Source organism: Cervus elaphus, chromosome 21, assembly GCF_910594005.1.
Source record: "Cervus elaphus chromosome 21, mCerEla1.1, whole genome shotgun sequence".
NCBI classification, from domain to species: domain Eukaryota; kingdom Metazoa; phylum Chordata; class Mammalia; order Artiodactyla; family Cervidae; genus Cervus; species Cervus elaphus.
The window spans coordinates 37,085,274-37,099,309 of NC_057835.1; the positions used below are offsets into that span (position 1 = coordinate 37,085,274).

Consider the following 14,036-nt stretch of genomic DNA (forward strand, 5'->3'; position numbering starts at 1 on the left):
AGTTGTCAGATAATCTCAAGCAAGACATACCGCTCTTGGCTTCAGACTGAAAATCTAGAAAATGGGACATTGAGAGAATAAATGTTAATATGCTGAGAACAGTGCCAACTACTGTATAAGTCTAAGAAATTATTAAACGGCAAGTCAGGTAATTTATGTTTAACTGCAATTGTGAATGAGAATACAATATAAACTCAAGAAAATCTTCAAAGCCATGTAAAACCCGAAGGCATTAAAATTTATTAAATGATGCAATAACAACAGAATTCTTTATTTACAATAGCATTATTTAACATCAAATAAGCAAATAGCATCAGCAAAGCAATATTAACTTGCATAAATGTATTTAAAATTTCTCTTGAATATATCTACCTTTTGCATAAACTGCTCACACTAGAAATACAAACATCAATGCAGGTGAACAAAGTGATGTTTGGAGTCAACTCCATTTTGAAAATAAATCACAACCTGAAACACTGTAAGCTTTCTCCTGAAGAACCATAGTTAATATATTGCTTAATTTTACCCTTGTATAATCTTTTCATATACACACATCTCAGATGCAACTTCATGAGGAACTGTACAAATAAAACCACAAATGGCATAAGAAAAAAAAAAAGACAGTTAAATGTTTGAAGAAATGTATCATCATCACCATTCAACAACATAAAGGTTAAGTGATGATGCACTTATTCAAAAAATTGTACACAGTTCACTATACAAATATAATACATCGGACAGCTATGTAGGAATATACAAGACTTAAAAACAGATCTAAGGCATTATGCTAGATTTTAGCATTTTGAGGTTCTTGCACATAGCTTTTACCTGTAGTAAGAAACTTAAAAGGTTTCGTTTTAGTCTATAAAGAAACACCAGGGAGAAAATTCTAATTAAAATCGAAGCCACTACAGTAATTTTCTTTTGTGCAGAGAATGCTTTGCTCGGAGGCAGCATACTACCATACAAATACTAGAAAATTTTAAATTCACACCAACAATTAATGGCTTAAGTTGCATTTCAAAATTGATTGTGTATCTTTGGGTTCTGCAAGGGGATCTGTGCCACCCATTTCATGTGTTAAGCCCATAGGAACTCCGTTTTTAAACACATTAAAAACTGCATTATATAAACTGCAAAAACATTGCTTTCAATGGTTACAGGCCATAAGAGATACACGTGGGAGGGGGCATCTTCATCTTTTGAGTCCAACAAATTCATTGCAGGAAAACAGCTCACTTCACTTTTTCAACTTACCACGTTACATGAACACGTAGATGAGCTTCACAACCAAGTTAATGTATGTATACTTTTCACATTATGTGTTTTTCACATTTAGTAATATAAGTAAAACACTGATTATTTGTTCTATTAAACGAAAACCGAGTACTCGGTCTAACAAGTTTATTGTGTACACCATGAGAAATACTGATCATGGAGGGACTGGTTTGGCCTTTGCTTCTATCACGATCAATGTGATCAGAGGATTCCTTCACTGACTTTTCTTAATTAGATGTAAAAACCCATGACCTGATCTAAGCCGTAAGAGAACTGATCATCTCTCTTCCTTCAAAATGGCAATGATTATGAATTATTCCCAATGACCGGAATGGGAGGTTTGCAGATCAGATCTGTCTGAACTGGGACTGATAGGAGAACACAGTGGGCAGAGGGTTAAACAAGAAAAGGGACACAGGGATTTTTGGACAGTGTTCTAGTGGAAAGGGACTTCCAACCCAAAGCAAACAAATCCAGCTTAAACTCCATTTTCTCTTCTGTGCTGTGTGAAGTTCAAGTCATTCTAATTCACGTTTCTAAACATCAACTGGAAACTGGTCATGTGACACCGAGAGTGACGTAAGCCTCATGGTGCCAGTGAGGACTGTGAGCTGGGGCCGATGTCTGCCCGTGTTTCTCCATCACAGTTGGGTGACCCAATGGTTTGGTTGAGAAAAGCAGAGCCTTTTGACGGGGGGACTGTGAATTGGTGGCCCCCAAGAAGTGCTGTTCCTGGGCCACCTTCCTATAGTGAGACCCCCTAAGTGGGAAAAAAAGTAGCGAAATGCAGATTTCCCAGGACATTTCTTTAGCACGGAGCCACGCTTTCAGACTGTCTACTTAACCATTTATCTTTGGGCTATATCTCTTTCTATACTTCCGGTATCTGTCCATATAGACAGAGATACACATAGAAGTAGGGGTAGTTTGTGTATTTTTCACCCTGCCACAAATAAACAATCAAATTTCAAGGAAAAAAGACTTCTCTGCTCCTAAAAGGCCTGGCTAACGAGATATAAAATGCTTTGCTTTTTAGACATCAAAAAGACATCATTCTGAAATTTAGGTAAGAAAGTAGGTGTCTTAGGAGTTGGGGAGAAATAGCTCAAAAAAGGTCACCAGTTTCTTGGTATTACAGTTGTCTGAAACTGATGCCAATTAAGAAAAGATTATTCCCCTACCAGAGTGGGCAAGAAAAACAACCAGAAAAGTGGCCTGCTTAGTAACATGTAGTCTTCCTAAGGTTCATTAAGAAAGAATATAAACATATAAAAATCAAGAATTGGTTTCTACAGCGGCTGCATATCAGATAGATTAGATAAATGACTTATGAGCAGAATCACAAGATTTAGAAAATAAAAAGTCTTAAGTCTACAAATTAGGTCTAATCGAGGGCTTGAGAGCCTTTACAAAACACTTTCAGGAGACACTGCTATGAAGATATCTAATTGTAACACTGAAGTACCTCATTTTGGATTCGATTCCACAATATGTATACCTCACAAAAATTACACAATTAAAACACTTAAGTCCTCAACTTAAATTATTGCTTGTTTACATATAAATTGGATTTTATGTACCTTACAAAACTTCAGCTTATTAAGTCAGCACTGCTAAAAAAAACAAAATAAAAAACACATGGCGGAGGTGAACTCTGTCCTGATGCCTGCGGTCAATTTTAAGCACACTATGGTTTTCTCCCGTGTGGGGGCCAGTGTCGCTGGGGAACAGAATGAACACACTTCCCCGGCAGGTGTCCAAAGTCTGATGGGTTTCGAGTCCTAACTTTGCTCCTCTCCTTCCAGTCAATGCATTTTTTCTGGAATTTCAGAGTTAGCGGTTGGTAAGTGGCTGGCAAAACATGGAAGGAAATAATAAAGGGCTTACCTGGTTTCTGTTGCGTTTATTAAAAAAAAAAAAAAAAAAAAGAATGAGGGAGGCAGAGGAGGAAGGGAAGGATCAGATGGAAGAAGAGGCGCTGATTCAAGCTTCTGATGGATCTAAAGCACATTGAATTTGGAAATCAATTTCTTTTTAATTCATGATTTGGGCGAACTAGTTTGGTTTGAATCAAAGAAATTAAAAAAAAAGAGGAAGAAGGACTTGTTAATGTTAACAGCCCTCCCACAGGCTCTTTTTCATCTGTTCAGGAACTGGAAATGCTTTTCTTTTTTTTTTTGGAAATGCTTTTCAACACCGTCTTGAGAGCTTTCTACAAAGATACAACTACGATGTCTTGGTCTTCACTTCTTGGGCATGTCTGTACATACGGCAGGGTCCATGGTGTCTGTCCTGCTTATCCCAGAGGCAGGCTTAGCTTAAAACATCTTTAGTTTGATTTTTTTTTTTTTTTAAATCTTTTCTTTCCCCCAGATGAAATCTTAATCTTTTGGACTGGTTAGCCAGGGAAAACAAAGCAAGAAACCAGTGTCTGGAGCCAGACAGGAAGAGAACAAGAGCATGGGTTGTTTTCCTTAAATACATACATTTAGATACATTCAATCTGACATGGGTGTAAAGTCTGCCTGTCAACATTTACTCTGCAGGAGAGATCTAAGTTGCACTAAGGTGAATGCAGTGAACAGACTGACAACTGTCCGGACGCGAGCTGCAGGCCATCTGTCAACGTGACAGGCGGCTCCTCCAGGAGCAGCCAAGGGACTCGGCCCGTCAGCTCATCTTGCTCGGGCAGGGCTGGATGGCAGGTCGGTTGGGTCGAAACGAAGAGACGCAGCTCTCCAGATTGGTAAGTGTCTTGAGCAAGTGAGCCCAGTCAGCTGAAGAAAGAAGCAACCAGCTACCTTCAGTGTCAGCAGTATTTCTGTGGGAAAATAAGGAGAAAGTTGTGATGGCTCAGAATTTTTGGTAAAACCAGCATGAGGCCCAGCATGAAAACATCAGACTACTTGGTCATTTTAAGTAACGCCAATAACAAAGGTTGCATCCACTTTTTTTTGTTTGTTTTGTAGGAAATTCAACAACAATTCTACATTTTCTCACTTAAGAGAGAACTTGAAAATAGAGTTATCCACTGCTAGGGACAACATTTTCTACCTTAAGAGGCCCCCTCACCTGTGCCAAATTGTTGAGAGCCCTTCCCTTTGTTAACAGGCCTGCCACCAGGCTCCCAACTCAGGTGGGTTCTCAGTACTGTTTCAAGATTTAGTTGGACACAGTAAGATCACTCTTCTTAGAAAAAGTGTTTAAGGTGATAAAGAAATAATATAGGTAAGATTTTAAGATTGTTGCTTAAATAAAATGAAATCTAGAACACTTAGAATAAACTTAGGCTTAATTAAGGGAGAGTGGAGTCTTAGCCACTGAACCAGCAGGGAGGTCCACCCCTAGATCTTCTGAATGCCCTGCACCATATGACCTGCAGGAGCCTTCCCCTTGGAATGAACTTAGACTTAATTAAGGGAGAGAGAACAATTAGAAGCTAGTTCCTCTTCATCCTTCTGAAAATCAAATGTTACAATTCAGAAACAAATCAAAGTTTGTGCTAACATGACTAATTCTCTGCTATTTCATTTTTTGCTTTGCTATTCCATTCCAGGGCAAAATGGGTGTTTTTAAATCATATGCCACCATCAGCTCAATTAAAATGAGCTTAAATAAATAAATAAATTACACAAACATCATTATATATCCAATAAAATTAGATCCCCACCCCCCCCTTTTTTGGAGGCATTGCACAGCATGTAGCTCCTGCATTGGAAGGGCAGGGTCTTAGCCACTGGACCGCTAGGGAAGTCCATGTTACACATTTCTCCTCAGTCTACTGGCTGACAACGTGTCTGTGCCAATTCTAGTCTATGGAATATTCACAGCCATGGGTTTTTTCCTCTGTTGTTTCTTACCCGTGATGCGTCTCCCTCCTGCTTAATCATGTCCATTCCAGGCAGCTGGCTAGGGAAAAGGCCGCCTCCCCTCAGAGCAGGGTCATTCACCTGAGGGCGACAGGACAGGACAGGATGTGGCTTTATCTGGAGAGACATCCATATGCCTACTGGGGAGCAGCCACCCACCAACCTTCTGCTGTGTTTCTAGGAGCAGAATTAGCAGGAGAAAGGACGACAGACAGAAGGCCACCTCCCTTATCTAGTCTCCCACATGCGAGTTCTGGGGGGAGTGTGGAGGGATGTGAAAATGTGCTGCGCTCAGACTCTCAGTTGTGTCCGACTCTCTTCGACCCCATGGACTGTAGCCTGACAGGCTCCTCTGTCCATGGGATTGTCCAGGCAAGAATACTAGAGTGGGTTGCCATTTTCTTCTCTAGAGGATTTTCTTGACCCAGGGATCAAACCCCCATCTCTCAGGTCTCCTGCACTGGCAGGTGGGTTCTTTACCGCTAGCATCACCTGAGAAGCCCCTATAAATACACTGGCTGCCTTCACAATTTTTATTTGCATTCTATATAGAAATTCAACAGAGATAATAATATTAGAAACATTCTTATGTCTTTCAGTTCAGGTCAGTCACTCAGTCTTGTCCGACTCTTTGCGACACCATGGACTGCAGCACGCCAGGCTTTCCTGTCCATCACCAACTCCTGGAGCTTGCTCAAACTCAACGTTCATCATGTTGGTGATGCCATCCAACCATCTCATCCTCTGTTGTCCACTTCTCCTCCTGTCTTCAATCTTTCCCAGCATTAGGGTTTTTCTAGTGAGTTGGTTCTTTGCATCAGGTGGCCAAAGTATTGGAGTTTCAGCTTCAGTATCAGTTCTTCTAATGAATATTCAGGACTGATTTCCTTTAGGATTGACTGGCTGGATCTCCCTGCAGTCCAAGGGACTCTCAAGTCTTCTCCAATACCACAGTGCAAAAGCATCAATTCTTCTGCACTCAGCTTTCTTTATAGTCCAACTCTCACATCCATACATGACTACTGGAAAAACCATAGCTTTGACTAGATAGACCTTTGTTGGTAAAGTATGCAGTCTAGGTTGGTCATAGCTCCTCTTCCAAGGAGCAAGCGTCTTTTAATTTCATGGCTGCAGTCACCATCTGCAGTGATTTTGGAGCCGAAAAAGAATAAAGTCTGTCACTGTTTCCCCATCTATTTGCCATGAAATGATGGGACTGGATGCCATGATCTTAGTTTCCTGAATGTTGAGTTTTAAGCCAACTTTTTCACTCTCCTCTTTCACTTTCATCAAGAGGCTCTTTAGTTCTTCTTTGCTTTCTGCCATAGGTTGGTGTCATCTGAGTATCTGAGGTTATTTATATTTCTCCTAGCAATCTTGATTTTAGCTTGTGTTTCATCCAGCCTGGCATTTCAAATGATGTACTCTTCATATAAGTTAAATAAGCAGGGTGACAATATATAGCCTTGATGTACTCCTTTTCTTATTTGGAACCAGTCTGTTGTTCCATGTTGAGTTCTAACTGTTGCTTCTTGACCTGCATATAGATTTCTCTGAAGGCAGGTCAGGTGGTCTGGTATTCCCATCTCTTGAAGAATTTTCCACAGTTTGTTGTGATCTACACAGTCAAAGACTTTGGCGTAGTCAATATAGCAGAAATAGACATTTTCCTGGAATTCTCTTGCTTTTTCAATGATCCAATGGATGTTGGCAATTTGATCTCTGGTTCCTCTGCCTTTTCTAAATCCAGCTTGAACATCTGGAAGTTCACGGTTCACGTACTGTTGAAGCTGGCTTGGAGAATTTTGGGCATTACTTTGCTAGTGTGTGATATGAGTGCAATTGTGTGGTAGTTTGAGCATTCTTTGGCATTGCCTTTCTTTGGGATTGGAATGAAAACTGACCTTTTCCAGTCCTGTGGCCACTGCTGAGTTTTCCATATTTGCTGACATATTGAGTGCAGCGCTTTCACAGCATCATCTTTCAGGATTTGAAATAGTTCAACTGGCATTCCATCATCTCCACTAGCTTTGTTCATAGTGATGCTATGGCCTAAGGCCTAAGGCCCACTTGACTTCACATTCCAAGATGTCTGGCTCTGAGTGAGTGATCACACCATCGTGATTATCTGGGTCATGAAGGTCTTTTTTGTTTAGTTCTTCTGTGTATTCTTGCCACCTCTTCTTAATATCTTCTGCTTCTGTTAGGTCCATACCATTTCTGTCCTTTATTGTGCCCATCTTTGCATGAAATGTTCCCTCGGTATCTCTAATTTTCTTGAAGAGATCTCTAGTCTTTCCCATTCTGTTGTTTTCCTCTATTTCTTTGCATTGATCACTGAGGAAGGGTTTCTTATCTCTCCTTGCTATTCTTTGGAACTCTGCATTCAAATGTTATATTTTCCTTTTTTCCTTTGCCTTTAGTTTTTCTTCTTTTCTCGGCTATTTGTAAGGCCTTGTCAGACAACCATTTTGCCTTTTTGCATTTCTTTTTCTTGGGGATGGTCTTGATCACTGCCTCCTGTACAATATTCCTCCGTCCATAGTTCTTCAGGTACGTCTATCAGATCTAATCCCTTGAATCCATTTGTCACTTCCACTGTATAACCATAAGGGATTTGACTTAGGTCATTGCTGAATGGCCTAGTGGTTTTCCAAACTTTCTCCAATTTCAGTCTGAATTTGGCAACAAGGAGTTCATGATCTGAGCCACAGTCAGCTCCCGGTTTTGTTTTTGCTGGCTGTATAGAGCTTCTCCATCTTTGGCCACAAAGAATATAATCAATCTGATTTCGGTATTGACAATCTGGTGATGTCCATGTGTAGAGTCTTCTCTTGTGTTGTTGGAAAAGGGTGTTTGCTGTGACCAGTGTGTTCTTGGCAAAAGTCTGTTAGCCTTTGACCTGCTCCGCTTTGTACTCCGAGGTCAAATTTGTCTGTTACTCCAGGTAGCTCTTGAGTTCCTACTATTGCATTCCAGTCCCCTATAATGAAGAGGACATCTTTTTTTGGTGTTAGTTCTAGAAGGTCTTGTAAGTCCTCATAGAATCGTTCAACTTCAGCTTCTTCAGCATTACTGGTCGGGGCATAGACTTGGAATACTGTGATATTGAATGGTTAGACTTGGAAATGAACAGAGATCAATTATTCTGTTGTTTTTGAGACTGCATCCAAGTACTGCATTTCAGACTCTTTTGTTGACTATGACGGCTACTCCACTTCTTCCAAAGAACAGCAATATTTCTAGGAACCTGGAATGTTAGGTCCATCCATGAATCAAGGCAAATTGTAACTGGTTAAACAGGAGATTGGGGTCGCAAAGAGTCAGACACGACTGAGCCACTGAACTGAACTGAAACAGGAGATGGCAAGAGTGAACATCGACATTTTAGGAATCAGTGAACTAAAATGGACTGGAATGGATGAATTTAACTCAGATGACCATTGTATCTTATGTCTTTACATGTTTACTTTTTTGAGTGCAAATTAGAACAACGATCGTTTCCCACCCCCTGTCCGTCTTTGGCCATGCTGCGTGACTTGTGGAATCTTAGTTCCCTGACCAGGGACTGAATCTGCACCCTCAGCAGTGAAAGCAGAGTCCTAACCACTGGACTGCCAAGGAGCTCCCTTCATCTGGTTTTATATTTAGGAGAAAAAAACATCAGTTCTTGAAAATCCCCAAATATGAGTTGAATTACTTATAAAACACAGATGATGCATATGGATATAATGATATATTATTACATATTATTTAATACATATAAATATACACATATATTCAATACATACAAAACACCAAATATAATAAATGTTGGTATCATCCTTAAAAAAAAAAAGAAAAATCCCCAAATGTAACTATTTAAGAAAGCACATTTCGTCACTCCATTTTTTGACATTCATTTTTGATACTGCAAAATCCTTCAAATAAGAGAAAAACTTAGAAGACAAGAAAGTTAAGAAATATTTTAAAAGATTTTTGAGCTGTCAGGGATCCTTTTGTGTTTATTTCATCATCAACAAGTATTTCTGTTAATTGTACTAACACTAGTGATGGTAAGGTGAAAAAATACTCTTCAAAATAAATGTGGGAGTTAATGGCAGATGTTAAGCACATGGAAAGACTCATTTAATAGCAGAAACAGACAGGAAGTTGCAATCAGGAAACTGAGGGTGGTTTCTCCTTGGGGTGCTCACCTGCTCGGGACCCATGGAGGACAGCCCTGACGTAGGCACGGAGGTCACTGAGGTCATGCTGATCTGTCCGGTCATCTGGTTCATGTTGCTCATCCCGCCTGTGTTGGTCGCCATGGATACATTGATGTTCATATTGTTATTGTACATGCTGGTGTTCGCCTGCTGTGCGAAGTGTGGAGGGGACTGTTGCGAGAACATGCTAGAAACACAGTGAAAAATTAAAATGTTAGAGCCCTTGGGCAAACAGGGAGGCAGGATGCATAAAGCTAGGCTGAGAGAACCTGGGGAGTGCAGCATGGGGTGATGGCCAGGAGATGGTGAGATCAGAGACGGCAGGGGAAGGGCTCAGCCAAGCTGCAGGGGTCACTGCGTTCTGAGCTGTCCCCAGCATCACCATGCTGGGGTGCTGGACAAAGTCTGGAGGGACACTTTGCACTCTCATGTCTGCACCAGACAAGGTTTCTGTTTGCCTTTATTACCTGCACTGATAGGGGGGTGGGCTTCCGAGGTGGTGCTAGTGGTAAAGAACGTGCCTGCCAATGCAGGAGACGTAAGAGATGTGGGTTCAATCCCTGGGTCAGGAAGACCCCTGGAGGAGGGCATGGCAACCCACTCCAGTATTCCTGCCTGGAGAAGCCCACGGACAGAGGAGCCTGCTGTGCTGTAGTGCTGCAAAGAGCTGGACATGACGGAAGCAACTGAATACGCACACAGGATAGGAGGGTGGCCTCCAGGCCACTGCCTTCCCCGGCCCTTGCTCTCATACACTGGGGGTTCTACCTTCTTGTGGGGGGGGGGGGGGCGCGGGTTCCTTTTAATCCCAAGGCAAAAATATTAAGCTAGGGTTTGGTAAATTCTGGTACCTTCTGCCCTAGGAAAAGCAGATGTTTACTTGGTATTGTTTGCTTAAACAAAGAAGAACTCTCCAGAAGAGAGGCAGGTGGGCTATAGAAAGATTGCCTGGTGATTGTTTCTATCAAAAAGACAGACATGTGGCATACCTGTTTGCACCCATGCTCCCCTGTGCCCACCCGTTCATGTCCGAGGAGGCCTGGTAGGCTGGGTTTGCCTGGGACTGCTGCAGCATGGGGCTCTGGGTGTGCGCCAGCCGGGGTGATATCAGAGGGCTCTGGGGTGCGGTGGCCCCAGTGAAGCCGGGGTCAGGCTGCTGACTTATTCCTTAAAAGACAGAAAAGAAATCCCAAGGAGACTGTTAGTTCTATCTTCGAGGCAGGGGACAAAAGAGAACATTCAAATCAAATACACAAAGAAAATTACTTTCATGAGGGAGGGGACACATGTACATCTATAGCTAATTCATGTTGAGGTATGGCAGAAATCAAAACAATATTGTAAAGCAATTATCCTTCAAATAAAAACAAATTTCTTATAAAAAGAAAACTACTTTCAAATACCCTATCCTGTGCTGGTAAGTTACACACATTTAAAAAAGATTCCAAGTTGGGATAAAATGCATGAAGAAAAACTCTCCATACCTTGGTTCTCTATGGTAATTAGAGGCGTGCCCAGGAGACATATTAACCATCGAGACTAAAGATAAAGAAAATACCATTCTTGCACCATATCCCTTGCAAATCAAGAATGGGTCAAATGTATATATTTCTCTTTGACTGGAAACAGTCTTTCAATGTTTATTTGTCACTACAATTGGATTAAATTGGATTAAAGTTTGGCTCTCTATAAAAAGTCAACACACTTGAATACTTTTTTATTAAATTAAGTTATTGTATGATGGGATAGCTATGTTTTTAAAAATAAGTGACCATGAGAATTCCCTGGCAGTCCAGTGGCTAGGAGTCTCCACTTTCACTGTTAAGGGCCTGGGATTGATCCCCAGTCAGGGAACTGGGATTCTACAAGTCACACGGTATGGCTAAAAAATACAAAATTTAAAAAAGTAAGTGCATTCATGATTAGCTTGCTGTGTATTCATAAAGGATACTTGTATAGTATACAAGATTACGTGTATACTACACGAGATTACTTGTACACTATATAAGATTACTTGTACACTATACAAGTATCTGGGATACTTTTGCACTATACAAGACTAACAAGAATAAGAAAAACAAACTCCATGTAAACTTCTTGTTCAGTTTAGAGGCAAATGGTGTTTACATTAAAAGGAAAGAAAGAACTGTGAGCAGACTTTCTTAAATCATCAAAAAAGAAAGAGAGGAAGAGTTGGGAAACAAAGGAGGCAGCTTTTTAGAAAATTTCAGGGATGACATTAAAGTAATCCCATTTTTGCCTAGAAGATTTGTAAAACATGCATATTTAATGACTACTTTAATAAGCTCTGAAAGAAAAACTTAAGATCACACAGGAAAAAGCTGCACATTATCCTTCTGTGTCTTTAAAGAAATAGGAGATGTGAGGTTTCAAGCACCACAAAGACTGGGTAGTTGTTTTTAGAGAACTCTGGTGGGAGATGGGGAGAGTCACTTTGAATGTTAACCCTGATGTAGGCACTTAACTTTTATCAATAATTCAACTATTAACCAAATATGACATGCACACAAATATTAATGTTTATGACACAGCATGCTTGTTTCTTAAGATTGACATTAAACAACAAATCAATACAAAGAAAATGAAGAGCTAGTCCACTGTGGTTTCTGTAAGGCACTTCTGAAGAATTATCAATTCATTAAAGATTTGGTGTAATATTCAAAGTGGAAGTGTTAGTCGCTTAGTCGTGTCCAACTCTCTGTGACCCCATGGACTGTAGCCTGCCAGGTTCCTCTGTCCATGAGATTTCCCAGGCAAGAATACTGGAGTGGGTAGCCATTCCCTTCTCCAGGGGATCTTCCCCACCCTGGCATCAAACCCGGGTCCTCCTGTATTGCAGGCAGATTCTTTGCCATCTGAGCCATCAGGGAAGCCTTTGTTTTTCTAAAGTCATAGAAGGTCTGTAACACTTAAAAGGATATACATCTTGCAGCGTTTTGTATCTATCAGTTTGTTTAAGCAGACTCAGAGGTTTTCAAGCACAAGTATACGCACATGCACCTGTGTTTACAGACATGCGTATGTGCTCATGCACATGACTGGCACTCTACACATGCCCACCTAGTCCGGTTATTCTTAAAGTAAGACCTGTGCTCAGAGACAGGGTAGTAGCTGAGCTGAGAGACAGAAGATACTGCACTGGACCTGGGGACTCCTGATGAGCCCCAGCTGCCCTTTCAGGTTTCCTAGCATCCCCTGGTTAGCCAGGTTCATCTGGGACCCACACAAACAGCTGTGACCCCGGACAGTGGGGGAACCCTGGGAAGAAAGGAGTAGTGAAAGGTGGTGGGGGTCTAGGTCCCGTACCGTAATTTGGAGGGAATGGAAACTGCTGCGCATTTGCCTGGGGGATCCGGGGGTTGCTCATGGTTGCCGGCACGCCACTGGGAGCGACCACGCTGGGAGTCATGTTCAGCCCCTGCCCTCTCATCATCAGAGTTCGCTGCTGAACCTGCTGCTGCTGATGATGCATCTGTCTTTGTCGAAGATGTTGGTTCAGGATTTCCCTCTGTCTCTGGGCCAGCATCTGGGCGTTAATAGGTGCCTGGAATGGGGGTGGGCAATACACAGAGGAAGACGTGGGGGTGGGCACAGATCGAAAAAGACACTGCATGTTAGAAGCAGGATAACAGAGGGTACAGGCTCACGCAACATTATTTGGAAAATAAAGAGAGAACATTTTAGAGCTGAACAACCGGAGGTGGAGAATGTGAGCCCTGAGTTCTATACACACAGTGAGCAATCGGAACCCTTGCAATGACTGATGTGGGTTAAGTTCAGTGTTACTATCAATAAACTGGAGACTCACTGTGAGAGGACAGCATTAACTACGGGACCCCAAGGTAACATCAGTCCTGTCTGTAAGAAGACTGTGCAGAAACCTTGAAGATGGCAGTTTAGAGGCTCATTAAGGGACATTCAAGCCTAAAGGGACACCAAGTCACTTTGCCGAAAGGTGGCTTTGAAGCACTTGAGAAAAGGCTGAACGGAGGCAGGAAGAATGGGGGTTACGTAGGGAGAGGAGGGTGACAGAGGCCAGAATGGAGGGTGGATGGGAAGGAGGCATGAGGGAAGGGGTACCATGCTTGCTGTCAGCGAGCAGGACAGGCTGGTTATGGATCCTGGCCATACACAGCCGACTTCATCATTCGTGGATTCCGTACTGGCGAGCTGGCCTACCCGCTAACATGTACTTGTCACCCCAGAACCAATACTCACAGCACCATCGTCATTTACGGATATGTGTGGAACAGCAAAAAATGTGAGAAGCCCAACATGCACATCCCCACCCACGGCTGAAACGAGGTGACATGAGTTCTTGTTTCAGCTCTCACGCTGCAGACAAGTGCTCTTCTTGTGGACGACTTAGTTCCACGGTTTTCACACTGCTGTGCTTTTCATCAGGGACTCTGCTGTTTAAAATGGTTCCTCAGACTAGCGCTGAAGGACTATCTAGTGTCCTAAAAAAGTCCAGGAGGCGGATGTGCCTTGTGGGGGAAACTGTGAGTGAGATGAGCTTCATTCAAGCGGGAGTTATGGTGCTGTTGGCTTTGAGTTTGATGTTAATGAATCAACAATATACATTACAAAAGGTGTCCTCAAACAGAAAAACACATGGACTGACTGATGAAAACGTGACCAGAGGCTCAAACAAACTGAA

The 14,036-nt window shown here is 41.9% G+C and overlaps 1 protein-coding gene across 11 annotated transcripts in view; it reads right to left on the bottom strand.

The window, feature by feature from the left end:
- Window positions 1-212: 212 nt before the first annotated feature.
- The window catches only part of NCOA2 (nuclear receptor coactivator 2), a 284,225-nt gene continuing 270,401 nt past the window's right edge, over window positions 213-14,036 (bottom strand). For all 11 annotated transcript variants that reach the window (XM_043879374.1, XM_043879380.1, XM_043879370.1 and 8 more), the window contains 5 exons: window positions 12,683-12,920; window positions 10,345-10,522; window positions 9,344-9,542; window positions 5,139-5,228; window positions 213-4,099 (listed from right to left, as the gene is read on the bottom strand). In XM_043879374.1, the coding sequence (XP_043735309.1) occupies window positions 4,088-4,099; window positions 5,139-5,228; window positions 9,344-9,542; window positions 10,345-10,522; window positions 12,683-12,920 (717 nt within the window). In that variant the 3' untranslated portion in view covers window positions 213-4,087. The remainder of the gene's footprint in view (window positions 4,100-5,138; window positions 5,229-9,343; window positions 9,543-10,344; window positions 10,523-12,682; window positions 12,921-14,036) is intronic.